Below are 27,912 nucleotides of genomic sequence, written 5' to 3' on the forward strand. Positions count from 1 at the left end.
TGTGTCTTTTGTTTTCTTTTTATGTATTGTAATGTATTGATTTGTATTGTTTATTCTTTTTCTTTTTCTTACTTCTTTTTGTAATCTTTAAACTCTTAATAAATATTATTTTTTAAAAAAAGAAAAGAGAAAGCCGCCCGGCACGGAGCGGAGCCCGCCGCCCCTGCTGCTGCTTCGGAGCCACCGCTGCAGCGGGGGGCGGGGGGCTCTGCTCCGCGCCGCCCATACCCAGCATATAAGACGACCTCTGACTTTTTAACTCTTTTCCAGGGTTAAAAAGTCATCTTATACGCCGGAATCTACGGTAACCCCTTTCAGTCCGTAAGGTGAGATGTGATGGAACTGATGGAAAAAAATCCCGGCCCGTCTCTTTGGCTTACCTGTAGATCCTGTACCTGGTGGCGAAACCCTGCCGAAAGCGCTCCATGAAGTCAACATACTCTGGGGCTCGGTGAAAAGGTCCTCGGTCAGTGAGCAGCCAGTCTAGTGGCACTTGGCTGGAGGTGGCTGTGGAGGCATGCTGCTGTTCGTGTGGTGTGGCAACAGCTGCAGCCAGCCCCCAGCACCCCAGAGTCAGGACCAATACTGAGGACACCCATGGGACCATCAGCCAGAGCCCGTTAAACTGAGCGCTGCGCTGCCACCTCATGCTTCTCCTGCTCGGTTGGCTTCTTCATTCTCTCACCACTCCTTCCCTCTCGGCGCTCCTTCAGGATTTCCTGCACTGAGAAGGCACAAGGAAAAGAAGATGGGTCATGACTTATCCAGGCAAGGTGATGAGCAATGCCTAGGGCGCGGCTGCACAACCTCGTGACCCACCAAGCTGAATGCTTGCAGCTTGTCTTTCGGTAGGGTCAATCCCCTTTTTATTGAGGTAAGCCACTTTGGGAGACAGTCGTTCTCTTAAAAGCAGAGAGTAAACAACACGGGGTCCAACTACCACCTGAGGAACTCTGCTACCTGAGGAGGGCAGATGGGAGCCAACCTTCCCTCCCATTCAAAAGCAGGACTGGCGCAGGCCCACTGCTGAAACAGCCATCCAGGGGCAGCGAGTGGCAGCACTGCTGGGTCAGATCCATGAGGGGCCTTTGAAGTTCCTGGGGGCACCAGGCTTGACGGACTAAAGCACACAGATCCCAAGTGGAGTGCTTACTTGCCCTCATGGTCTCCATACTGCAAGTGCTTTGTGAGTTTGTTGTTCATCCAGGGCCATCTGGGGTAAGAAGATAGGGTAGAAGCAAAGTGCCAATGTTCCTATGCTTTTTCCCCTAAAGGGGTTCAGGTGCTACAGCTGAGAGAGAGCTGCAGCGAATGTATGAAGTTGTCTTATACTGAGCCAGCCCCCTGGTCCATCCAGCCTCACCTGTTCCAACTTTCTCCAAGACAATGGGACCATTGAGTCATGTATGGCCAGCCCCCCTCCTAGAGACTGCAGGTCTCCAGGGATTTCAGCAAGAGTCGTCCCAGCCTGGTGCCTGAGATTCTTTAAGTAGAATAACCAGAGAATGAACCCAGAAGCTCCCACATGCAAACCAAGTTCTCTGCTACTCATCTGCATCATCTCCATATAAATATAAATATCCCAGGCCAGACACCTGAGGCAATGCTCACTCAGGTCATAGCAAGCACTTAGCACTTGCACAGCGTAGCTCGAAGCCTCATTACACTTCCCATACATTTAACACAGTCATCTATACAATTTAGGCTGACAACTGACTGGGTGTGTGGCCTAGCCAGGCCTCTTGCCTTTTAAGAGCAGCCTGGTGCTCAGAAATGGGCAAGTGCAGTTTTTCAAAGCATGGGAGATGGCCTTTAGGACTTTCAAGATGTTCCCTCACACAGGGATTCAAGGAATGCATGGAATTCAATGCATGGATTCAAGGCATGCATGGCCCTGCCTTCAATATCCATCAGCACCCCCAATGGCCCCACCTCCTGATCTATGCACATATCGGACTAAGCAGGTAGGTAGAGGCAGCTTACAGAGCACCTGGGGGCTGGCTGTTGGATTAGTAGGCAGAAGCCAGGAGGCACAGTCCCACTCCCCATTCTGCATGCACAAACCTCGCATTGCCATAATACCAGCTGTTCTTAAAGGCACAGCTACAGCAGCTTCTTCAAACAGCTCACAACTGCAGTGGCTGCTTGAAAATTAGCAGCTCCACTTCTAATAGGCCTATAGCATAAGCCAAGGGTCGGCAACCTAAGGCCCACGGGCCACAAGTGGCTCATGGGGGTCGTTTAACTGGCCCATGGACCCCCGCTGCCTGCTCAGTTGGCTCCAGTGCGCCACACTAAACCAGTGTGGAGCAGAGCGGGGACCGCCTTCCGCAACGCTGGCTGGCTTCCCATTGGCTGCAAGAAGCTCCTGCAGCCAATGGGAAGCTGTGCACACCTCCTCTGCACTGGAAATAGTGTTTAAGCATGTGTGCGCATGCACTCTAGGCCACCACGGTGTCTGCAGGACCGTGAACCGGCCCAAGCCACAATAACTTTGCCAACCCCTGGGATAAGCCTATATTATAACTCAGGACGGACCCATTGACACTCAACGGCATGACTAGCTTGGGTCCATTAATTATGTTGGGTCTACCCTGAGTATGATTTGGTCGGTACCAATCCATTGCACGTATGTGGGCTGAGATGCCCCCAGCCACTTGGTAGTCTCAAGCCTTGCTTATCATGACACAGCAACAGAACCACTGCATTTCTCAAACAACCCCCAAATTTATCCAGCATTTATCCGTCACAAGTGGCTTCTCTTCCTCTTCTGGGGCAGAGTCCTCTCTACCTGCCAGCCATCTGTCACTTAGTTATGCCCCACTTGTTCTGCAAGAGGGCACCTGCCATGCCCCCACCTCCCAGAGCACCAGCCTTTTTAAAAATAAAACACTGTCAACCCCAATTCTGCGCATCACGCGCCCTGCAAAAGCGAAGGGCTTATTTCTTTTGTTCTAAGGCCTCAGTTGCTGAGGAAATGAAATGCTGATTGACAGCAACGGGAATAATTTGTCAGGATCACAGCGCCAGTTGCCAAACCAGCTAGACAAATAAAATAAATAAATCCCAGACAGACAAAGCAAACAAACACAATATAAACAAACAGCTGAAAGAACATCTCTCACTCCCCGTCTGGGGCAGCATTTCCCTGCCCCCTGCAGAATTCAACTTCTATTTCAGAACTAAAATAGATGTGTAGATTATTTCAAGGAGGTTGGTGTGATAGCAACTTTGCTTCGCGTATAAATCTCATCCCGGTTGTAGATGAGAAGTATTTGAAAATCTGCTCACAGGAGTCTTTAGTTCCGAGTCTGTGTGTGATTCTGTTCTTTTCTCAAAGTACAAACATTTTGTTTTCCCACCCACTCCAGAAAAAACAAGAGCAAGAATAAAACGAATTCTGGGACCTTTAGCACCATCACTGCTACTATTCATTTATTTATATGCACCATCAATATGCAGAGCGCATAGGCAGAGTAAGATTGGGGGTGGGAATAGTCCCTTGCTTTAGCAGCTTAAAATCTGAATGGAACTCTCTACTCAGGTGACAGGCTAGCAATCTCAAGATGTACTCCACCCCTGATGCCCTTCAAAAAAGGGCTATAACTTTGTCACATCTGTGGTTTCTTTGCTTGCAATAAGACCTGCACCAGCAGCTGGTACTTCCAGGAGCCTGGGGAAGAGACTTGCCATCATTACCCTCCCCGACATTTGCCTTTTGCTGCTGTCAGTCTCCTCGGGAGTAGGGATTTGGGAGCCAGCTGTATGTCATCATCGAGCCCTCCCCTCTGAACTGCATTTAAGCCAGTGCAGCAAGGCCAGCACCACAAACTTTATTGTTGGTTAACACCTGTTTTGCTTTATGTTCTTAAGTCTACAATTATTCATGGAGGGGGGGGCAATATTGAATTGATTCTGTGTTTGCCAAATTGTTGATTTTTGTCTGTATTTATTCCCCCCCCCCGAACCTGGGGAGAGGCGCTGCAGTGATACTGTACGTGGGGAAGGGGCAGAAGTTGCCTGAAGACAATATTGCATTGACGTTCTCCTACCCTGGCAAACAAGTGGCACACAGAGCCCGTGACCAGTGGGCCCTGGATGCTGTTACCATGTGGCGTGTTTTCTTTGTAGGGTGTGTTTTGCCACCGCCACCCGCCTTTTTTTTTTTTTTTTTGAAGATAATCTTTATTGATTTTATGATTACATTCTATACATATACACATTACTTTACATTTACATTTCTCTGAGTTTATTTCCCGCCTTCCTTCTTCTGGCTTTTTTATGTCGTCTCTAAGTTTTTCACATTTTCTTTATCGATTTTGTATATTGTTGTTCTTCTTTCAACTTTATCCGTACAGTGTCTATATACAAATAAATATTTCTGTATATACATGTCTTAAAGGTAAAGGTAAAGGGACCCCTGACCATTAGGTCCAGTCGTGGCTGACTCTGGGGTTGCGGTGCTCATCTCGCTTTATTGGCCGAGGGAGCCGGTGTACAGCTTCCGGGTCATGTGGCCAGCATGACCAAGCCGCTTCTGGTGAACCAGAGCAGCACACGGAAGCGCCGTTTACCTTCCCGCTGGAGTGGTGCCTATTTATCTACTTGCACTTTGATGTGCTTTCGAACTGCTAGGTTGGCAGGAGCAGGGACCAAGCAAAGGGAGCTCACCCCGTCACGGGAATTCGAACTGCCGACCTTCTGATCGGCAAGTCCTAAGCTCTGTGGTTTAACCCACAGCACCACCCAAGTCCCTATATGTGTTTGTCTATATTCATTTACAGATACAATTAGTTACCTTGATTGTATTTTACATTTTAATTCATATTGTCATTAACATCCAATAAAGTTTCTTTTAATTTCCCATTTTGAGGTTTATTTCCATTCTACTGATTTCACTATTTCACCTTATCCTATCCTATCTTATCCTTTTCTGGGCTGGATATGTGTCTAGGACGTCATGGAGGTTGTACCAGAATAGCAGCAGCATAGCTGCCACTCCATCCTGGTTTAACTGGTATGCAAGCTTGCTTTGGGGAAAAGTAGCAGGAGAAAAAACAGCATCACGATTTCTTGTTAAGAACACGGGATAAATGGAAAGGAAGAACGAGATTGAGCAAATCCCTGCATATTAAAACAAAAGCTGCTGCAGGCATTGGCACAAAAGCCAGTGGGGGGGCGGGAGCAGCATGGAGCAGCTGCCTTGAGAGGTTTCTCAGTCCGGAATCAGTGGCTAGCAAGCTGTACATCAGAAAAAGGTCTCCAACTCTAGACCAGGGATGGAGAACAATGTTGTCGGACTACTGCCCCCATCATCCATGACCGTTGACTTTGCTGAGTGAGGCTGATGGGAGTCAGAGTCCAACCACACCCAGTGAGAGTCCCACTGGCTCTCTATCCCTGGTCCAAACAGTTTGAAGCTGTTAAGGTAAAGGTAAAGGTACCCCTGCCCGTTCGGGCCAGTCTTGCCAGACTCTAGGGTTGTGCGCTCATCTCACTCTATAGGCCGGGAGCCAGCGCTGTCCGGAGACACTTCTGGGTCACGTGGCCAGCGTGACAAGCTGCATCTGGCGAGCCAGCGCAGCACACGGAACGCTGTTTACCTTCCCGCTAGTAAGCGGTCCCTATTTATCTACTTGCACCCGGAGGTGTTTTCGAACTGCTAGGTTGGCAGGCGCTGAGACCGAACGACGGGAGCGCACCCCGCCGCGGGGATTCGAACCGCTGACCATGCGATCGGCAAGTCCTAGGCGCTGAGGCTTTAACCCACAGCGCCACCCGTGGGTGAAGCTGTTAGGAACCAGTTTAGTCAGCTGACAGGTTAAGAAGGAAGGCCTGAGAGTTCTTTGCTGCTCTCAGGAGAAAAGAGTGGCTTGGTTCCCCCCCACCCCCAACGGCTGCCTCACCTTCACATTTGATCAGATTAGCGGTTTCATTAAGCCACATTTGTTCGAGTGCAGAACTGTAATCTCTGTCATGGAAGATTTCTATCCAAATAGGGAATGAATGATACAGAAAATTTCAGTCAATTGAGAAAGTACAACATAATGTGTCAGGAGATATTAATGAGAAAAGGTTTATCAGAGCCTTCCTGCAGTTATAAACCATCGTGTTTTTGAGTATTTAATAAAAAATTAACTGGTTTTTAAAAATCTGTTCTGATTCGTTACCTGTTATTTTTAAAATTCAGAATGTCCATTCTGTTTTGGGATTTTTTTAATGTTTCAAACTGGGAGCTAAGGAAGACACTAAATCAAGACCTGGTAGTGATGAACAATTTTATTTTAAAAAATGTAGTTGGTCCATTTAATTCTGTTATTACAACTTCATTTGTTTAGTTATTAAATTCATTGCGATCCATCATATGCGTTGCTCTATGATTATGTACTGTAATTCTTCTCTTTGTTCATTATTTTTGTTTCCTACTTTTTATCAGTGCAAGACCCGAGTGCTCTTCCAAGGCCAGTAATTCCTGCTACTATCAAAGAAATGCATGCCAAAGTTGTAAAATAGTTCCAAATACTATACATTAATTCATTGCTCATTCAGTAAGTTTGCTGAGGCCCTCATATTTTTATGAGCATCATCTGTTTCAACTGACTGTTGCTTTTTTAGTTCATTGTTTTCAATCTGCTGTTAGTGCATTAATTTGTATGATTCTTATTATTATTATTTATTTATTGTACTATTTTGTTTCTTGTTACTCTGCTAGCCCCGCTGTTGAAGGTGAAGGATAGAAATAAATAAACAATACTATTAAATTCTGACCCACCTACATGCACACCACTGGGCAAATGTTATTGTAAAACGATGTTTTTCCCATTCCATTTTATTCAACAGGAAAGGGGGGGGGGGGGAATCAAGGCGCTTTAACGAAAATTGACTCTTGCTCCCCAGTGGAATATTCTTTAGTTTTACCCAGCCATGTTGCTTCAGCAAAGAAGTATTTCAATCAGCTCTAATTGATTCACATGCTGTATTCTGGCTTTCAAACAGCCCACTAACCTTTATGGGCTCCTTGGTTGAAGCAGGCTCCCCCACAGAGCAAGAAGCATGGGGGGGGGGGGAGCAAGCAGAGCTCTGCCAGAAGAGTAAATGCAAAACCTGCAAACAGGGTCTCCATCACCACCTTCCGTAATAAACCGCTCAAAGTGCGAGAAACAAGACATGTCAATCACAGCATGTGGCTTGCCTTTCTAATGCAAATATAGAAAATGCAACACACTTTCCTACGCTTGCTTTTCGGTTGGCAGACTATTACTATAAGGGCGGACTTGGGGTGCATACAAGCCTACAATGATCTGTGCAGCAGCCTTGTTGTGAATGAGTGCGCACAAAACCTTTCGCTGTAGGTAACAGGGAAATCCATCATGCAAGACCTTTCCCTGCCTTGCCTGAAGGCAGGAGCTGATTCCCCACCCCCTAACCCATCCCCAGGATCTCCCTTTGTCCTGAGGATGGCACTGATTTGGCCATATTCAGAGTGAGTCAGAGGGGGGAGGGCTGCAGTTGAGGAGAGCCTGGTACAGTACTGGAATTTGGGGTGGGGAAGGGGAGGGGAGCTGCTGCACACAGGGCCGCCTTACCCATAGAGGCTAGTGGTGCGGGGCGCCAGGATGCCAGGTTCTGGAGGACACTAGGGAAGAGGCGGAAGCTGGATGCGGCCCATCCCAGCATCAGCTCACCGCCCTCGCCTGCCTCCGCCATGTCGCGCCACAGCCGGAGCCTCCATCTGCCACGGCCACTGCGGCACGAAACGGCCAGCTGAGCTGTGAGGCACCGCGTCCAGCCTCTGCCTCTTCCCCGCTGGAGGAGCCGCCCTCCAACCCCTGCCCGCCTCCTCCAGCCCCGCCGGCAGCACCATCCTCCCTAAAAAAACCTCTGGGAAACAGGAGGGTGGGTGGGCGCCGGAAGGAGCTTTCCACCATGGCGCCGGATATGCTTAAGAAGGCCCTGGCTGCACAGAACTCCAAGGCAGGTTAGGAAGAGATGTTTCTTAACCGCTACTTGACTCACACAGGAGCAGAGTCAGGGGGCATAAGAGTGCTGGGACTTCCATGGAAAATATGGATCCTCTTTAAATAAATAAATAAATGCCAGCCAAGATGCCCCGGAACTGGGTAGAACTATGAGGAAGTGGATGGGAAACAGTTGCTGGAACACTAAGTATTACCGTATTTTTCGCTCTATTGGACGCACCGGACCATAGGAGGGGGAGAACATGGAAAAAATATTTTTTTCCTTGTTCTCCCCCTCTAAAACAAGGTGCATTCAAGGTGCATTCACCCGAGCGTGTGGAGCTGGCGGTGGGGGGAAGCAGCGCCACCCCCAGCCTCAAAGATCCCTGAAGCCTTTGGAGCGCAGCGCCCTGCTGCCCTGCAGAGGCTTTGCGCGTAGCCGTCCCCAAGCCAGAACAGCGAGACGGAGCCCTCCGTCTCGCTGTTCTGGCTTGGGAACAGCCTTGCTAGCTTCTGCAGGAGAGTGGGGTGCCTTTACCCCGCTGTCCTGGAGAGGCTTTGCGCGCAGCCGTCCCCAAGCTAGAACAACAAGATGGAGCCCTCCGTCTCGCTGTTCTGGCTTGGGAACAGCCTTGCTAGCTTCTGCAGGAGAGTGGGGTGCCTTTACCCCGCTGTCCTGGAGAGGCTTTGCGCGCAGCCGTCCCCAAGCTAGAACAGCAAGACGGAGCCCTCCGCAGCGCTCCGTCTCCCTGTTCTGCCTTTCGGCTTAGCGGCGCAGCCTGCATTCGCTTTATAGGATGCACACACATTTCCCCTTAATTTTTGGAGGGGAAAAAGTGCGTCCTATAGAGCGAAAAATACGGTATTTCCATATGTTGCATTAACTTTGCACTTGAGTCATGCACAGTACGTATGGCAGGCTGTTCCTGGAGCCAATTCTCTTGCACACAACCTCTGGCTGTGCAGCATAGCCCTGATCCAAAAGCCCACAGAAAATTGCCAGTCCTTGGCTCCCATGAAGCTCTAATAATACATTTTGGATGTGCCTGGTAACAGTCCTGCTGTTCTCTTATAAAGGACCTCAAATGGCTCTGCTAGCGCATGCTGTTCATGACCTCCCTCCACCCCACTCCTCCTGCCATTTCAGTCCTGGACTCTACTAATGCATGTCAATCAGCACTTTCAATGCACTCCCTGCTATTTCATTTCTGGATCCCCACCTGGCTCTTCCGCTGAATCTCCATCAAAGCCTTCATTACCCCATGCTGCTCCTTCTCTTTTCCTACACACATACAACATGGCCATTGCCACCGGGTGTTATTACTGGCTTCCAACATCCCCACCTATCCCTGCTGCGAGTCTCCTCCTGACCACACAGCCAACACACCTTAACCTTGACCTGCCACATGCTGGCTGGTCCAGCTCCAGCCAAGTACAGGATGAGAGAAACTATTTCATATAACGCACAGCTTAGGGAGCAATTTCAAAGGCTGTTTCAGAATGGGGCTCGCACTCACACATAGCCAATAATTGAGGCCAGCCAGCACCAGGTGGGCCACAAACCAGGTTGCATGTATTCCATTCTGCTATGGTATGGGTAGGTAAACTAGGTCCGGGGGCTGGATCGCCTTCTAAATCCGGCCTGCGGACGGTCCGGGAATCAACATGTTTTTAGATGAGTAGAATGTGTCCTTTTATTTAGAATGCATCTCTGGGTTATTTGTGGGGCCTGCCTGGTGTTTTGACATGAGTAGAACGTGTGCTTTTGTTTGAAATGCATCTCTGGGTTATTTGTGGGGCATAGGAATTCATTCATTTCCCCCCGCCCAAATATAGTCCGGCCCCCCACAAGGGACAGTGGACCAGCCCCCTGCTGAAAAAGTTTGCTGACCCCTGGACCCCTGTGCTATGGCCTCAGGGTACAAATGCCAAATGGGACATCAAGGACAGAAGTTGGGATCCTGGAAATTTCAGCTTTCATTAAATATTTTTCTAGCATTCAAATCAGGGAAGAGGTATGAGTAGGCTAAATACTTTACAGCAGGGTTAGCCAAAGTAGTAGTAGTAGTAGGAATAATAATTTGTTGTTGTTTAGTCGTTCAGTCGTGTCCGACTCTTCGTGACCCCATGGACCAGAGCACGCCAGGCACTCCTGTCTTCACCTGTCTCCACCCGCAGTTTGGTCAGATTCATGTTTGTAGCTTCGAGAACACTGTCTAACCATCTCATCCTCTGTCGTCCCCTTCTCCTTGTGCCCTCCATCTTTCCCAACATCAGGGTCTTTTCCAGTGAGTCTTCTCTTCTCATGAGGTGGCCAAAGTATTGGAGCCTCTTATACCCCGCCCATCTGGCTGGGTTTTCCCAGCCACTCTGGGCGGCTTCCAACACAATATTAAAATACAGTAATGCCTCAAACATTAAAAGCTTCCCTAAACAGGGCTGCCTTCAGATGTCGTCTAAAAGTCTGGTAGTTGTTGTTCTCTTTGACATCTGGTGGGAGGGTGTTCCACAGGGCAGGTGCCACTACCAAGAAGGCCCTCTGCCTGGTTCCCTGTAACATGGCTTCTCGCAATAAGGGTACTGCCAGAAGGCCCTTGGAGCTGGACCTCAGTGTCCGGGTAGAACGATGGAGGTGGAGATGCTCCTTCAGGTATACTGGTCAGAGGCCGTTTAGGGCTTTAAAGGTCAGCACCAACACTTTGAATTGTGCTCGGAAATGTACTGGGAGCCAGTGTAGGTCTTTCAAGACCAGTGTAGGGCCTTCCAGATGTCTTGGGCTCAAACTCCAAGCCTTTCCCTTATCATTATTGGCCAAGCTGGCTTCAAATATAAACAGAGTAGCAAGGGGAGAGGGGGAGGCTTAAAAAAATTCCTCGTGGGTTGTCCGCCTTATTAAACCACCTTTTCCAAGCTGCTTTACTCCCCACAGAAGAATCTACGCGTGGGTGCGAAAACAGATGGTGAGGGAGATTTTTAATTGTAAAAACGGCTGCAGGGAAAGGGTTAAGTAAGCTAGCACCACATATGCACCATCTTTCTGGCCAAATCTTTCATGGGCTGTGTTAAAAGTTGAACAAACACAAAAACAGTTGGGAGACTCTCCACATCCAGCTTCCCCCTTAAATGCTGTTCAGCCAAGCCTGCTGAGAGAGATTGGATACAGGAGGCCTGTAGGGCTTTGCCCCGTTCCTCCGCGTATGGCTGTTTCTGTCACGTGCAAACTGCTGCCTTTTTTCCCTTAAAAAGTCCATGCCTAGGGACCCCTTTTTCCATTAAGAGCCTGTCACCTGTGTGCTGCCACCAGAACGCTGCCTTGCGCCCTGGGCACCAAACCCAGGCTGCCAGCGCCAGAGAACCACTGTCTGGCGGAGACAGCTCGTTCCAAGCTGAAGCTTCGCCCTGCTGTTTTTCCTGCTGCTGCCGCTGCCGCGCATGCAAACAGGGAGCGGCGCTCAGCTCCTGTGGGCCCTGGCGCAATGAACTCCCCTGGGGACTCTGAGGCAGCCAAACGGAAAATGTGACAAACAATTCAACACAGCAGTGATCATCTCTCCCCTGAGGGCCATGCAGCACCGGCCACCGAGGAGAAAAGAAAATAAACTCACAAGCTGCACAATCCTGGCAGCTGACAACTGGGCTTTCATAGGGTGGTGCTCTGGACCAGACCTTTGCAGGTCCAGTAGAAAAGTCAAAGGTTTGCCACCACTTTATGGAGAGCTGGGTGGGTGGGCTTGGGGCTCACTCATGTTTTGACATCAAAGAATCACAGCAGGGCAATGGTGAGCATCATAATAATAATAATAATAATAATAATAATAATACTATTTTAAAAATATTTTTTAAAGGGGGTGTTCTGGAGGATACAGTGGGATACCTATGGGAACTATAAATTTGAATTCTGAATTTCTTGTTATTCACGTTTTATACTGTATTTTATGCTGTTTTTGTTGCATCAATTAAGTGTTTTAAATTTAGCCGCCCTAAGCCCGGTTTTCTGAACCGGGAAGGGCGGGGTACAAATAAAATTTTATTATTATTATTTTAAATTTATTATTATTATTATTAAAATGGGGGGGGCAGAGTGAGATCTCGGGGGTCCACAAAAACCCTTTGTTGCCATGACATCGCAGCAGAAGACCCACAAAGACAGTTAAACAGCAACAGCCATTTTTCCTGCGTGGGTATGGACAACCCAATTCACTTCATTTCTGCTATAAGGAAAGCCTGTTACAGTTGCTAGACAATCTCAAAAGGCTCAGATTTTATTTAAATTTCAGCTCAGAGCGATTAATGGTCTCCCTCATAAACTCAGAGAGATTTCACTCTGTCTTTTAAGCCCCACAATTCCAATGTGGAAATCTTTCGTGCACAGAAGTTGAACCCGGCTTGCAATTTTAAGTGCAAAATGGAGCTTCCTGATCAGCATCTCTGTAATTACCAGCAGGCACAGATGAAAGGATTGCGCTATTCCTAGGTTTGACCTCACAGCCCTCCAAGGGATTTAAAACACATTTTCCTTTCCTTCGGAGAAGAGTCTTCTCTATCTTAGCCCCAAGTCGCCTCTTTAGTGAGCACAAGGGCTGTTGGAATGAGAGGGCAAGAGAACGTGTCTTATTCCTATAATTCAGGCATCCTTCCTTGGGCTGACAGTTCCCCTGAAACAAAGAGGAAGGGCTGTGAGCCTTTCCAGGATGTGTTGTTGTCGTTTAGTCATTCAGTCATGTCTGACTCTTTGTGACCCCATGGACCAGAGCACTCCAGGCACTCCTGTCTCCTACTGCCTCCCATAATTTCATCAAATTCCTGCTGGTAGCTTTGAGAACACTGTCCAACCATCTCGTCCTCTGTCATCCCCTTCTCCTTGTGCCCTCCATCTTTCCCAGCATCAGGGTCTTTTCCAGGGAGTCTTCTCTTCTCACAAGGTGGCCAAAGTATTGGAGCCTCAGCTTCAAGATCTGTCCTTCCAGTGAGCACTCAGGGCTGATTCCCTTAAGAATGGAGAGGTTTGTTCTTCTTGCAGTCCATGGGACTCTCAAGAGTCTCCTCCAGCACCATAATTCAAAAGCATCAATTCTTCGGCTATCAGCCTTCTTTATGGTCCAGCTCTCACTTCCATGCATCACTACTGGGAAAACCATAGCTTTAACAATACGGTAACAATGTGTTGTTACTCAAACCATTAAAACACACTCCTACTCAGTCAAGAAACACTATATGGGCCATTGGATTTATACTGGGACATCGGCACGCCTTTCCATTTTATTTATTAGTTGTTTTGTTACGCTTCCCCAATGTTTCCACATTTCTGCCGGAGGGGCATTCTTGTGCTACTGTGCAACAAAAACTACTGCTGATACAAATGAAATGGAAGTGTATAGCCACATGAATAGCCTCAACACCACAAATCATGATATATGATCCATAGAAAGGGTGTGCAGAGCAGCCCCAACTTAACAAAAGATGTATCTTCATATTAAGTGCTAGTATAGTCCCAGCTTTTCCTGACACCTTCCAGAAGCTCCACCGCTTAGGACCCCTCTCTACTAGCTTGTTCCTCCACAGGATGAAGGTTCAGGGTATATGGTTGCCAGAGGCACAGTCTCACACTTATGGGTGGTGCCTCTTAGGGCAGGCAGTGGGAACTTCTAGGCTGGAGCAAAGCTCACTGAGGCTACAGCACTCGTTGGGATCAGCACCTGGTGGAGCAGAGGACAAACTCTGGCTCTGCCTGGTTGTTCAGAGAACAGGCTTTACTAACATGAGAACAGAGCAAAAGCAGAAGCCCTCAAACTAAGGAGAGAAGAGCATGCCATCCCTATGGGATGCCAGTGTGGTGTAGTGGTTCAGAGTGGTAGACTCATAATCTGGTGAACCGGGTTCGCGTCTCTGCTCCTCCACATGCAGCTGCTGGGTGACCTTGGGCTAGTCACACTTCTCTGAAGTCTCTCAGCCTCACTCACCTCACAGAGTGTTTGTTGTGGGGAGGAAGGGAAAGGAGATTGTTGGCCGCTTTGAGACTCCTTTGGGTAGTGATAAAGCGGGATATCAAATCCAAACTCTTCTTCTCTTCTATGGCTCCAGCCTTCAACCTGAGATTTTAGCTCTGCCTTGAAGGCTAAAACTTTGAAACTTCAGGCTGAACTCTCATGACCTGTCCATGCTACCTGAATACCAACCCATGAAGCCAAGGGTTGGGTGGAGTGAGCCAGGGAGCAAAAGGCCAAAGTGGACAGTAATAATTTCCTCTGAATTGTCCACCAGCTTTGTGGTTCCTCAGGGGTCAAAAAAGAGAGAGTTCACTATTGCTTGCCAAAGTACGGCCAAAGCACCACCCCGGGAACATCAGGGGTTGAGATGCTGCTCCATCACATCTAGGGACTGGTTCATGGGCTGTGGAAGCTGACGGAATCCACCAAATGGCGCCTCAGAGCTACTGGAGCTGAGTAGGGTTGCTGTCTCATCTCCCTACTAGAAGTTAGCACCAGCTCTGTTTGAGCAAAGAAATGACCTCATCAGGTCCGGGTGGGACTGAAAGAAGGCCTGCTTGGGAGAGGCAAATGTTTCTCCGCCCTGCCCTGCCCCCCCTTCTGCTTCCATGGACAGATGGTATTAATGGGGACAGTGGCCTTGATGGCTCAAGGCAGGGGTGGGAACTTTTCTCAGCACAAGGACCACCTTTCTTTGTGGGCAACCTTTCTGGGAGTGGGGGGGGGCTGCATGCCAGGGATTGGCAGAGTCTAGTTTCAGCCATGCAGAAGCAAGAGGTTTCTACACAGGTATCTCTTCACACATTCCGGCCAGGTGAAAGTACCCACGGAGGGTGCAGAGGAGGGTCACTATGAGTTGTGGCTTGGGGGAGTCCTGCATTTGGTCCCCAGACCAAAGATTCATAGAATCATAGAATCCTAGAGTTGGAAGAGACCACAAGGGCCATCGAGTCCAACCCCCTGCCAAGCAGGAAACACCATCAGAGCACCCCACTGTTCTTAAGAGATGGCCCCACAACTACCTGTTCCAGCTGCTTTTTCTCTTTGCCCAAGTGATGATTAAAGAACAAGTAGTAATAATAATTAATAATAATTTATTATTTATACCCCGCCCACCCGGAGTCTGGGAAACTTGGTAGCAACCCTACAGAGACCGACAACCAAAGCGTGTAAGATTTAGAAGTGAGCATTATTTCCAATTAAGCTATAGGATTAACTTTGCTTTTCATTACTTATAGTTTTGTCTTACTCTTATGCCTCGTACAGCACATTATACTGCAGCCTCATTATTTTTGCATCATTAACATTTATTATTTTAATCTCCCCCCATTTGTCTCCATTGTATATTTTGCACGGGCGATTGCTCATATTCATGAACATCCCCATCAGAGTGTTACAGTTCTTGCATTTTCCTTACAGAGTGACCATCCTTCTTATCATTATTTTCAGTCTAATATGTATCTGCTGCCATCTTAATTGTAACCGGGACCCAGGACCAGGAAGGAGCTACTGCAATCTATTTCATTTAAAGGGGTGATTTACAACCCAGTGAGCAATTTGATCATCTGGCCATTGATTTTGGCAACCTAATGGGAAGTTGAAAATCTGGTCCTAAGGAAGAAAAATTGGGCTTTTGTTCAGGAGTCTGTTGATGATCACTATTTATAACTTGCTGGACAATTTGCCTAGGCATAAAGCCTAGTCATAGATATTTTCAGACATTTAAATCCTTTAACACTTGTGCGTTGCCAAGAACACAGTATAAACTACATGTATGTGGACTAGAAACAGGTTGCTTGCTTAATATGCAAATAGCCTGCTGAGATGATTTGAACAGGTCACTGGCAAGAATTGAATGTTGTTGTTTTTAGCTTATAGAACTTCCTCGCAAAAGGAGGAAAAACAGATAAAAGGGGGAAGAAGTACAGGCTGGCAATTCGATGCCTGGACCTCATGTGGCTACTGCAAAAAAAAAAAAACTTGCATGCCTAAGGAGGACACATACAAGCTCCCATAGTCAGCCCCACGGATTGTCTGCAGGGCTGCTCCAATGCATTTCCGCACTAGAGGCAAACCACCTAATTCCACCCCCATCCCTGGCCAGGGAAGGACTGAGTGAAGATTTACATCAGGAACAAGGGGGGAGTGGAAATAAAAGGCCACTGGGGGGGGGTGAATCATGCCAGGAGGGTACAGAGGCCACGAGACCCCAGAGGGCAGCTCCCACCATTTAGGTTTGCTTTTGTCATGTAGAGCTGGACCATAAAGAAGGCTGATCTCCGAAGAATTGATGCTTTTGAATTATGGTGCTGGAGGAGACTCTTGAGAGTCTCATGGACTGCAAGAAGATCAAACCTCTCCATTCTGAGGGAAATCAGCCCTGAGTGCTCACTGGAAGGACAGATCCTGAAGCTGAGGCTCCAATACTTTGGCCACCTCATGAGAAGAGAAGACTCCCTGGAAAAGACCCTGATGTTGGGAAAGATGGAGGGCACAAGGAGAAGGGGACGACAGAGGACGAGATGGTTGGACAAGTGTTCTCGAAACTACCAACATGAATTTGATGAAACTGCGGGAGGCAGTGCTCTGGTCCATGGGGTCACGAAGAGTCGGACACGACTAAATGACTAAGCAACAACAACAAGCTCTTGTGACTTGTGGCAAACTACTCCTGAATCTGAAGGTTTCAAAAGCAATTTGTGATATGGGATATCCCTTTATGGGATAGACAACAAAATAATAAAATCCACTAAAGGAGCACAAGCACCCCATGGGAAGTAGCTCTTTGGATCCAGGCCCCTAGGAAAAGGACACAAATGTCTGCATCCAGAACAGACTCCCAATTCGAGACCCTCCCCAAAATCTAAAACAAAGGGATAAATGTTCCTGACCTATGGAATCTAGAAAACAATATGAAAGTCGGGGAGGGGGGAATGATTCCAAAATGCTTTATTTAAAGCCCCTCATGCACAAAGGAATCAAAAGCAAATAAAACTAGATTGTTTACAATGCCAAATATTTTAACACATTAAGAACATTTTGTCAAATAATGAGTATGGCCTTAAATAGTGACTAGTAACTCTAGTTGTCTGGTGTTTCATTCAACCTCGTTGACATCTTCAGTGGCCTAAACGTTGCAAATCCTCAAGGAAACTGTTGAAAACTGAGGTTTGCACTGCTGATAAAGACTACTCCTACTCACAAGTTACTAGGTAGATATCTGACCACTGCGGAATCTAAAGCAGTTGCCCTGATTCATACTCTCCTTGCCCACTACCAGTATTCAGAGTTTATAGCAGCTGCAATTATTCAATGCAGTCTGACCTTCTGACCTCACTAAGCCTTTGAGCTACCAAGTACCTAGCTTTTCATCTACATTTTGAAAATATGCAATATTATTCCATAGTGAACCCAGAATAATACAATATTTATATTAATGCCTTTATAACATGTAATGTTTCACAATTTTGCCCCTTTCCGGGTCACAACCATGGCCAGTACTGTCCCATTCTTATTATACTACTGCTGGCAATGAAGTCTAGTTAAAACCGAGGTTTTCACAAAACCTGGTGCCTTGGAAACCCAGTCCCTTTATGAGGTTAAACTGAGCATTCAAAATTACTAATGGCCTTTATAAATGTTGCTTTTAAACTGCTGCAATTCATCCCATGGCTTTTGACAATCACTTGCCCAAGGCTCTGCCTGTACCTGTTTAAATTCGCCGTTTGTACGTTGGGAGCATTAAGCCTAAAGTGCCTGAAGTGTTATCTTGAGTTGCAGGAGTGTGCTGGTGTGCACATGGTTGGCAGGGGGGTACGGGGTGGGACAGGGCGGGATGTAATCAGAAAGGTAAAGCACATGCAGAAAGTACAGACAGAGATGGCTACATTCCTAACATTGGCCACCCACAAAGGTTGTTGGTGATAACACAGACATTCTGGCATCGGTAAGCAAATGAATATTCCCCCAGGCTTGCAACCTCCAATGCTTTGCAATACCAGCCCCCATCAGCTCCACACACATGGCACCAGATTGGGGCAGCCTGGCTGGCAGAACTTTTCCAAGATTTCAGACAGGAGCCTCTTCCCACCCCAACCTGGAGATTCGAGGGGTTGAGCTACATCCTTTCACCCAGAAGTCCTGCCCATCCTTGCCGCCTGGTATCTTGGAGATGCTACCACTTGAGCCGGGGATCTTTGGCACACAAGCCATGAGCTCTGTTGCTCAGCTGTGGCCCCTGTCCCCCTTTGTGCAAGGATCAATGCAGAGAAAGCCGTTGGCACGCTGGCATGAAATCCATGCACAGCTGCATAAAGAAAAGGCCAAGGCGCTGTTGGGGCTGAATTCTCCATGCAATAGCATCCCTGAGCACCGCCCTAGAACAGGGGCAGCAGACAATACACAGGACTAAGACTCTTTTGCATGGCAAAAGGCTTCTTATGGTGTCCCACAATGATAAAGGCAAAACAGTTGTTGCTTTTAATTACGTTTATGTACCACCTTTATGTGGGACGTGAGTGGCGCGACGGGTTAAACCACAGAGGACTTGCCGATCAGAAGGTTGGCGGTTCGAATCCCCGCAACAGGGTGAGCTCCCGTTGCTCGGTCCCTGCTCCTGCCAACCTACCAGTTCGAAAGGACGTCAAAGTGCAAGTAGATAAATAGGTACCGCTCCGGCGGGAAGGTAAACGGCGTTTCCGTGTGCTGCTCTGGTTCGCCAGAAGTGGCTTAGTCATGCTGACCTGGAAGCTGTACACCGGCTCCCTTGGCCAATAAAGCAAGATGAGCGCTGCAACCTCAGAGTCGGTCACAACTGGACCTAATGGTCAGGGGACCCTTTACCTTTACCTTTTTACCACCTTTATCTTCCAAGGATCTCAAGGTGGTGTACATGGTTCCCCTTCTCCCCATTTCATCCTCACAACAACCCTGTGAGGTAGGCTAAGCTAAGGATTGTCTGATGTTTGCTGGGGGGGTTAATACACACACATACACATATACATATGCATGAGAGAGAGAGAAAGAGAGAAAGAGAGAAAGAGAGAAAGAGAGAAAGAGAGAAAGAAAGAAAGAAAGAAAGAAAGAAAGAAAGAAAGAAAGAGAGGGAGAGCGCTACTTATATTTCATTTAACAGTAAAACCATTACGCTGTTTTCTGTTAATCCTTGTGCTATTCATAGCATTCCTATTCTTTCTCTGTGTTTGCTAGATTGAATGGTTATTTTTTCTGAGCTCTGGCATTATCAGAGTCATTGTTTTCCAGGCTGAAATATATTTTGCCACTCAACCTGTCGTGATAGAAGGAAGCAAGGGGTTCATTGAAATCTGCATGAAGGAAAATGCTTCCAGGAAAAAGCAGCAAAAAACTAAAAACCAGAACAGCAGCTATCTTTGACATCAGATGCAGAAGTTGCACATGAAAACAACAACACGGTACATTTCACACTTCAACCTCTTGTAGCATCTTTCTGTAAAGTTTCCAGAAGCAGACATTATCCAATCAAAGTGCTTTCATGGGTGGTTAGGTTCTCTAATGGGTCAGACCCACGTAGTTGTGATGTCCACACAAACTAGGGCGCACTCAGGTGTGGCTGTGACATTATATCCAAAAGCCAAATATAGATGCAACTTTGAAGTGGGCAATCACTCATTACTGTAATATACATTTCGAAAACTGTGTTCACTGTAAGTTAAATTGAGCAACAACAGCCACATTTTTTTTACAATGCAGAACATGGCAGGATTAGCAGCAGAGATCAGCTAAACCCGTGCTGCGAACCAGATCCACAGTCTCCCATTCAGCCCCGATTTAAACAACACATTATGACACAGCACAGGATATATAACTAAATTAAGCAGTGATGGAAGTAAAATTGCTACCTGCTGCTTCTTAGGCAAGACACTTGGGTCTGTGCTCCTCCGCCTCTAGGGCTTCCCACTTCTTGCCAAGTCCACTGTGTGCTTCCGCCCTCCCTCCCGCTGCCGCTCTTTGAAATCCAGGGACACCTTTCTGGCATGGCAGAGGAGTTGGCGACCTCACATTCAGACCACAGGTGGGCATTCCTCCTCAGCAGCACCTACATTTTGGGCCGATGCTCACTAAGGTTTGGCCATTAAAAAAAACCAACCACATGAAATGCTATTACCATACATCACCCTGCTATGAATATCTCTACCTCTCTCTCGCACAAACACCCAGATCTATTTTCTGCCTGGTTTAAAATGTGCCCTTTTTGAGGACCAAGATAAAAGTCTCCTTTGTTTGACCGGAGCCCCCATTAAAGGCCTCTTCCCCATCCATTTTACCAGTCCACCCCTCCTTTCTCCACTTGCGCACACAAAGAGGAGATGCATACAGTGTATACAGGCTTTTGGAAAACAGCCAGCCAGCCAGCACCTCAAAATTGCAATTTTTATTTATAGATCTTAGAACTGCTTGGCTGGTGGTAACACTTGCTTGGCAGCTCATTAACGGCACAGTTCAGCTTTTCAAAGCCTGGAATACAGGTGGGTAGGGTGGCAAGACACATCCCTGATGAGGAGAGCTAAAAATGACTGCCGCTCTGCCTCCCAGGGTGCAGGGTCCTGCCAGCTTGCTCAGCCCCTTAAGGCCAGACTAGACAGGACAACAGTTACACAAAAGCAAGTAACATGAATGTTCTCTGATGTAAAAAGGCTGCCGTGGGGCAGTAGGCCATGTTGCCTTTTCAGCTTTCAAATTCTGAAAATTCTAAAAAAGTTGTGACATGACTTGGGAATTCGAAAGATATTTTGGTTAGATTAATATAATTTAGTTTTGCTTAGTAAGCAAAATGTGTGTAAAATTGCATAAAGGTAAAGGTAAAGGGACCCCTGACCATTAGGTCCAGTCGCGGACGACTCTGGGGTTGAAGCGCTCATCTCGCTTTATTGGCCGAGGGAGCCGGTGTACAGCTTCCGGGTCACGTGGCCAGCAGGACTAAGCCGCTTCTGGCGAACCAGAGCAGCGCACGGAAACGCCGTTTACCTTCCCGCCGGAGCAGTACCTATTTGTCTACTTGCACTTGATGTGCTTTCAAACTGCTAGGTTGGCAGGAGCAGGGACCAAGCAACGGGAGCTCACCCCGTCATGGGGATTCAAACCGCCGACCTTCTGATCGGCAAGGCCTATGCTCTGTGGTTTAGATCACAGCACCACCTGCATCATTTGCGACATGCTAGTGATGTAGTGATGATGTATCAATAAAGCTGCTCTAAGTGGATTCTGGGGAAAAGAGGGAAGTTTTAAATGAGGGTGTCACCCTATGCTTGGGGTTCCTACTCCTGTGTGGACCAGTTGTGCAACAATAAAGATAGTGGTCTCATGGGCGGGTTTGGTGTATGTAGGCTTCCCATCAGCTCAACAACTCTGGCTTCCCCCCAAAAGTATGAAATAAAGTCAAACCATTTTTGCAGGCAAAAAAAGAAAAAAATCAATGTGTGTGGGGGGGGGGGGGTGGCAATAAATTTTCTGCACCGGGTACCTTGCTTTGCCACTTCATGGTCTAGTGACCGCTGTTTTGCTCCAAATCACTTGGCTGGAACTTCCTTCTTTTACTGACCACATAGACCCACAGGAGAAGATGCACAGACCATATTTAACTTGAATGATGGTGCCTGGAGGCAGGGCCCTCACATTTTGCATAAGGTATCCAGGAACAGATCCAGTCCTAGAGACTTCCAATGCCGCCTTTGTCATAGGGGAACGTTGCAGTTAAGTCTCCCACACCAGGAAATGGTAGCTATCCTATTCCAAAGGACTTGGAAATGTTAAGATTAGAACATATGAATTTTTAAAAATAATTGGGAGGGGGGTACAAGGAAAATGTTTGCCCCCCTGCACCAGTTCCAGGACAAAATCACCACCACTTGACTTTATGTCTCTTTGTGTCTATCACTGGAAAGTGTTTAGAGCATTTCATGTGCATTATCATTGCATAACCTTGTAAGGTAGGGCGATCTTATTATTATCCCCATTTAGCAAATGGGAGCTGTGAGAGAATGATTTCCCAGAGGCCAGCGAGAGGCCGCCTAGTGGGTTATGGCCGAGGCAAGGTTTTGAGCAAGGGGATTTCTTACATCCATCTCTGTCTCTCGGCCTCTCGGCCACTACAAAGCACCAGCTTGAAAAGCAGTTGGTTTGACATGCTTGTTCAAAGTAGTGATGCGCAATCCTTCCAACACACTTCAGGCATTTCCTAGTCCTACAGAAACTCCTTTCGCTTCTCTGAAATTCCCCTGAATCTTTTGCACAGCCAGGAAGCTTCAAAATTGTCTTCAGTTTTTGCTTTAGACAACATGTACAGGACAGTCTGTGCCACTGATCTGCGTCACTGGAGCAGATTTGGGAAGGCATTTCCTCTGCTGGGCTCTACCCCCACAGAGGCCCCTTCCGTACTTGCTGAAGCTGCCGGTGAAAGAGAGTGTAAAGCCTCAACATTGGGCATTGGGCATTGGGCATTACAGGTTTGGAATGGCAGCGATGAATCCAAAGCTAGAATCTTTCCTGGAGCGGACACAACAAAACAGGATAAACTAATAATAACTACCCCAGACTTTCCTCCCTGACAAGTGGTTTTGTATGTAGCTCCATTCTGCCCCAAGGGACGCGGGTGGCGCTGTGGGTTAAAGCCTCACCGCCTAGGGCTTGCCGATCGAAAGGTTGGCGGTTCGAATCCCCGCGGTGGGGTGCGCTCCCGCTGTTCGGTCCCAGCGCCTGCCAACCTAGCAGTTCGAAAGCACTCCCGGGTGCAAGTAGATAAATAGGGACCGCTTACTAGCGGGAAGGTAAACGGCGTTTCCGTGTGCGGCTCTGGCTCGCCAGAGCAGCGATGTCACGCTGGCCACATGACCCGGAAGTGTCTTCGGACAGCCCCCGGCCTCTTTGAGTGAGATGGGCACACAACCCTAGAGTCTGTCAAGACTGGCCCGTATGGGCAGGGGTACCTTTACCTTTACCTTTTACCATTCTGCCCCACTTCTTCTGGTCTGAACAACAACAACAACCCCAAATTGGTGTTGCACAACTGAATCGTCATACCACATTAGGTATCCCACTAAATGCAGTGATCTGCCTTCTTTTGACCAGCAAAAATACAGGCGGGACCAGCAAACCTTGTTGGTAGAACTACCCAATTTCACCTCTTTCCCTCAGCTTTCTCACAGGGCCATGGGCCAGTGGCAGCTGGTGAACCCAGAGGCTACGGGGCAAAAAGCCAAGCAGCTGGTGGAAGGCAAAACCAGGGATAGCGAGAGGTGAAGGTAATGGCAGGTGCTAGGTAGAGCACCGCAAGGTTGCAATCCTATTCACACTCATGTGAGAGGAAGCTCCACAGTGGGACTTGCTCGCGAGTAAAGCTCAAAGGACCGTGGTCAGGCCACATGGATGCAGACTCCAAGCAGGAAGAGAGTGTGTAAATATTTGAAAGGGGAGAAAGAGGAGGGGGCATTGGACTCTGGGGCAGACAGGGGTGGGGGAGCTCCCATGGCTTCAGACCTCTGGGCTGACAAGAGGACTGTGATGACACCAACTCTCCCTCTTACTATGCTTAAGAGGCTCCCCACGTGCTTAGGCCCCTCTGCACACAGGCAGGCTGAATTCCCACTGTTTAGGCATGTGACCATTCTTCTCTCTGCCAAAACACATACATGCAAACAAACAAACAAACAAAATACCACATTTGCTCAAATACAGTGTGACGTTTTTTGGCCAATTTACGTCATGAAAATTAGCATGCACTTTAGATTTAATGGCACCAGCAAATTCCTTTTGTTTCAAGTTTCTGAAAATTGAAGTGCGCGTTAGATTTGATGGTGCATTAAAGGTAAAGGTACCCCTGCCCGTACGGGCCAGTCTTGACAAACTCTAGGGTTGTGCGCCCATCTCACTCAAGAGGCCGGGGGCCAGCGCTGTCCGAAGACACTTCCGGGCACGTGGTCAGCGTGACATCGCTGCTCTGGCGAGCCAGAGCCGCACACGGAAACGCCGTTTAACTTCCCGCTAGTAAGCGGTCCCTATTTATCTACTTGCACCCAAGAGTGCTTTCGAACTGCTAGGTTGGCAGGCGCTGGGACCGAACAACGGGAGCGCACCCCGCTGCGGGGATTCGAACCGCCGACCTTTTGATCGGCAAGCCCTAGGCGCTGAGGCTTTAACCCACAGCGCCACCCGCATCCCTTTTGATGGTGCATTAGATTTGTGTAAATACGGTCAATATGTGGGTTCCACTTACCCTTCAAGCACAATACAGTGGTACCTCAGGTTACAGACGCTTCAGGTTACAGACGCTTCAGGTTACAGACTCCACTAACCCAGAATAGTACCTCAGGTTAGGAACTTTGCTTCAGGATGAGAACAGAAATCATGCTCCAGCGGCATGGCGACAACAGGAGGCCCCATGAGCTAAAGTGGTGCTTCAGATTAAGAACAGTTTCTGGTTAAGAATGGACCTCCGGAACAAATTAAGTTCTTAACCCAAGGTACCACTGTACCCCTTGCTGGACAATATGCACCTGCTGGCAGTCCCTATCAAGAGCACCGCATTCCTGTCCCTTTTCCTCGAGTCACCCAACCATAAGCAACTCTGCCCCTTCTGCTTTCAATACAGTAAGAACCAAGTGCACTGCAGAGAGCTCAAAGCATTTCATGTTCACTGCCTTCCTTACAACGACCTTGCAAAGTAGGCAGCATTATTGCGCTCATATTGCAGGTGGGGAACTGTGAGAATCCCCAAGGCCATCCACCGAGTTCATGGCGCAGGTGAAATGTGGAACAAGCACCAGCAGACTCACAACTCAGGTCCATCCGGATGACACATCAACTCTCACACCGCTCTGAGTCACTTTCAGACCCAGCGAGGCCCAATCCCAGTGACAAAAAAAAACCTGTCTGCTAATGATTTTTGTTTCATTTCAGACTAATAGGAAGCAGCGGGGGTGGGGTAGCAGAAATTAGAGGTTAAAAAAAACCCTGATCTGATCTTTTTCTCCTGCGGCTAATGCAGGATTGGTCCCCAAGCGCTGCTCTCTCCTACTTCCACTTGTCCAGTTCTAAATGACTGCAGCAACAGGGATTCGTCTGCTTCCCCAGAGAGCTAATTCCACGGTCTAGTGGCTTGGACTGCTAGGAAATGGTTCCCGATAGCCATTTTATGCATTTCCTTTCCTTAATTTCAGCCTATTAGTATGGTTTTTAGAGTGTCCCCGTTTTCCCCAGACTCCAGCCCCGATTCTTGGAGCTGTAATTTGGCCTCCTCAAGTCGAAATTAAAGAATGAAGAGCAGTATCTAGATTCTGTAGCTCTTGCTATTTCTAATACATATATTTTTATCCTCTTTTATATAAATCCTATATTTCCCTGTTCACCCAGCTGCACTTTCTCCCTTGTCACAGCACGACGCCCATCTGTTCTCCTAGAAATAGGCTTCGGATATTTCCGACATCATGTTGGATGCTGCTCGGTCACTTGAGAATCCGGCAGACGAGAAGAGAACAGCAAACACTGGCCCTCCCTGCCTCCCGTCCCCAGGAGGTATGTCCATCTCTGCAAAGGGGAGCCTGAAAGGCAAAGGAGGAGGTTGCCAAATCCAACAGATGGCACGTAAGCTGCAGCCTGCTGGAGAGAGCTCCCCGATGGCTAGCTGAGGAACAATCAAGGACCAGGCAGAAAAGGATGAGTTGAGGAAGGGCAGGATTCTGGGCAGCACAGTTCAAGAAGGACACTGACAAACTGGAACGTGTCCAGAGGAGGGCAACCAAAATGGTCAAAGGCCTGGAAACGATGCCTTATGAGGAATGGCTAAGGGAGCTGGGCATGTTTAGCCTGGAGAAGAGGAGGTTAAGGGGTGATATGATATATAAAAGGATGTCACATAGAGGAGGGAGAAAGGTTGTTTTCTGCTGCTCCAGACAAGCGGACACGGAGCAATGGATCCAAACTACAAGAAAGAAGATTCCACCTAAACATTAGGAAGAACTTCCTGACAGTAAGAGCTGTTCGACAGTGGAATTTGCTGCCAAGGAGTGTGGTGGAGTCTCCTTCTTTGGAGGTCCTTAAGCAGAGGCTTGACAACCATATGTCAGGAGTGCTCTGATGGTGTTTCCTGCTTGGCAGGGGGTTGGACTCGATGGCCCTTGTGGTCTCTTCCAACTCTATGATTCTATGATTCTAGGATCAGGTGGGGAGGCAGGGGAAGACCCAGAGCCCCGTGGTAATAGCATATGCCTTGCACGCACATGGTCCCACATTTCGTCTCTGGGGGAAAGAAGCTCTGGTCGAACAACTGGAGAACTTCTCTGCATGCGGGAGAGGCGACAATACTGCAGGGTGCGAGGAACGTTCTCCCACACCAGAGCCTTTTCATGCAAATTACCTGGGAGTGGAACTACAACGGAAGGCTCCACACAACATTTAATATATCCTGCTACTAACATCACAAGTAACTTCTATTCAGCAGCAAATGTCCTTTCTAATGCCAATTGAAAGATCCCTATTTTCAGGCTCAGCTGAGGGATTAATGAAGAGTAGCCTCTGATTTGCAACATGAATGGCCTCTTTAAAAGGCACACCCACACCCACCCGCAATATCACACGAGGTTACTAAATGGTTCCATGCTGAAATGAATCTCAGGGCAGGGACCAAGGCCTTTTTCTGCTTAAACAACGATGAGGAGTTCACTCATCTCCTGCACATTGTCAAGCTTGGCTCACAGGTTAGGTGCATTACTGTTTGCTTCCACAGGGTCTGCCCATCTATTATTTGCACAGCCTGGATGCCCAGAATCTGAACCTATAAGCCAAAAAGTCTTCCGACATTTTTAATCGGGGGAAAAATATTGGGAGGCTGTAAATTTAAATCAAGGAATGGTAGGAGAGGAACTACTTAACCTTTCCCCCCTCCTGCTATCTGTCTACTCAATATCTCCTCTCTCATTAGCTGTATTCCCAGAGACAGCGGGTGGTGCTGTGGGTTAAACCACAGAACCTAGGGCTTGCCAATCAGAAGGTCGGCAATTCGAATCCCCGCGATGGGGTGAGCTCCCGTTACTCGGTCCCAGCTCCTGCCAACCTAGCAGTTCGAAAGCACGTCAAAGTGCAAGTAGATAAATAGGTACCACTCCAGCGGGAAGGTAAACAGCATTTCTGTGCGCTGCTCTGGTTCACCAGAAGCGGATTAGTCATATTGGCCACATGACCCGGAAGCTGTCTGTGGACAAACACCGGCTACCTCGGCCAGTAAAGCAAGACGAGCGCCGCAACCCCAGAGTTGTCCACGACTGGACCTAACCATCAGGGGTCCCTTTACCTTTACCTTAAGAAACAGCTTTGGGAGAGTGAGTTTGACAGTAAAACAGTGAGAGGGGAAAACATTGGCTCCTGCGCCACCCCTCTACTAAACCTGGCATCTCCTCTAAGCTGCATTTAAGTTCAAAACAAAACAAAACAGAAAGAAGTCCAGAAACTTTTCACATGTCTAGCTTGACCCTGAAAACTAGGCCTCTGTCGTGTTGCTATACCTCACGCTGACATGTTTCTTGCCTCTCTAAAGGCAATGCAACTCCCAATATACCATCTGCAGTGCAGGCAGCTGGAAGAACATGGCCAGAGAGCAGGCAAAGTGTGTGAGCTGTGGGAAATGGGAGCACATGTCCACCACAAAGCGGCCACCCCCGACAAAGCAAGTTCTGTGAAGACGCCTTCAAGGTCCAACACCAGTCCCCCCACTCAGAGCATTCTGCACAGTGACACCTTCCCCCTGTGGCTGTGTTTCCCGATCCCGCAATGAATTCTACAGAGAAGGCTGCTTGAAAGAAAAACAAAAGGCAAAAAGCAGCCACTGCAGTCCAACGAAGTTTCACTTAAGGAAGCTGAAGGTGGTAAAAAATAGCCTATGGCAGTACCCTCGCCCACTTCACACGTCTTTGGATTTTTATGAAGAAGAAGAAGAAGAA

At 48.0% G+C, this 27,912-nt stretch overlaps 1 protein-coding gene across 2 annotated transcripts in view; it reads right to left on the reverse strand.

Annotated features, from left to right (window-relative positions):
* The window catches only part of BRINP2 (BMP/retinoic acid inducible neural specific 2), a 90,308-nt gene that overhangs the window by 38,103 nt on the left and 24,293 nt on the right, over nucleotides 1-27,912 (reverse strand). For both annotated transcript variants that reach the window (XM_083446319.1, XM_083446320.1), the window contains exon 2: nucleotides 381-724. In XM_083446319.1, the coding sequence (XP_083302445.1) occupies nucleotides 381-649 (269 nt within the window). In that variant the 5' untranslated portion in view covers nucleotides 650-724. The remainder of the gene's footprint in view (nucleotides 1-380; nucleotides 725-27,912) is intronic.

Source organism: Podarcis tiliguerta (genome assembly GCF_965153285.1).
Source record: "Podarcis tiliguerta genome assembly, chromosome: 6".
Lineage (NCBI taxonomy): Eukaryota > Metazoa > Chordata > Lepidosauria > Squamata > Lacertidae > Podarcis > Podarcis tiliguerta.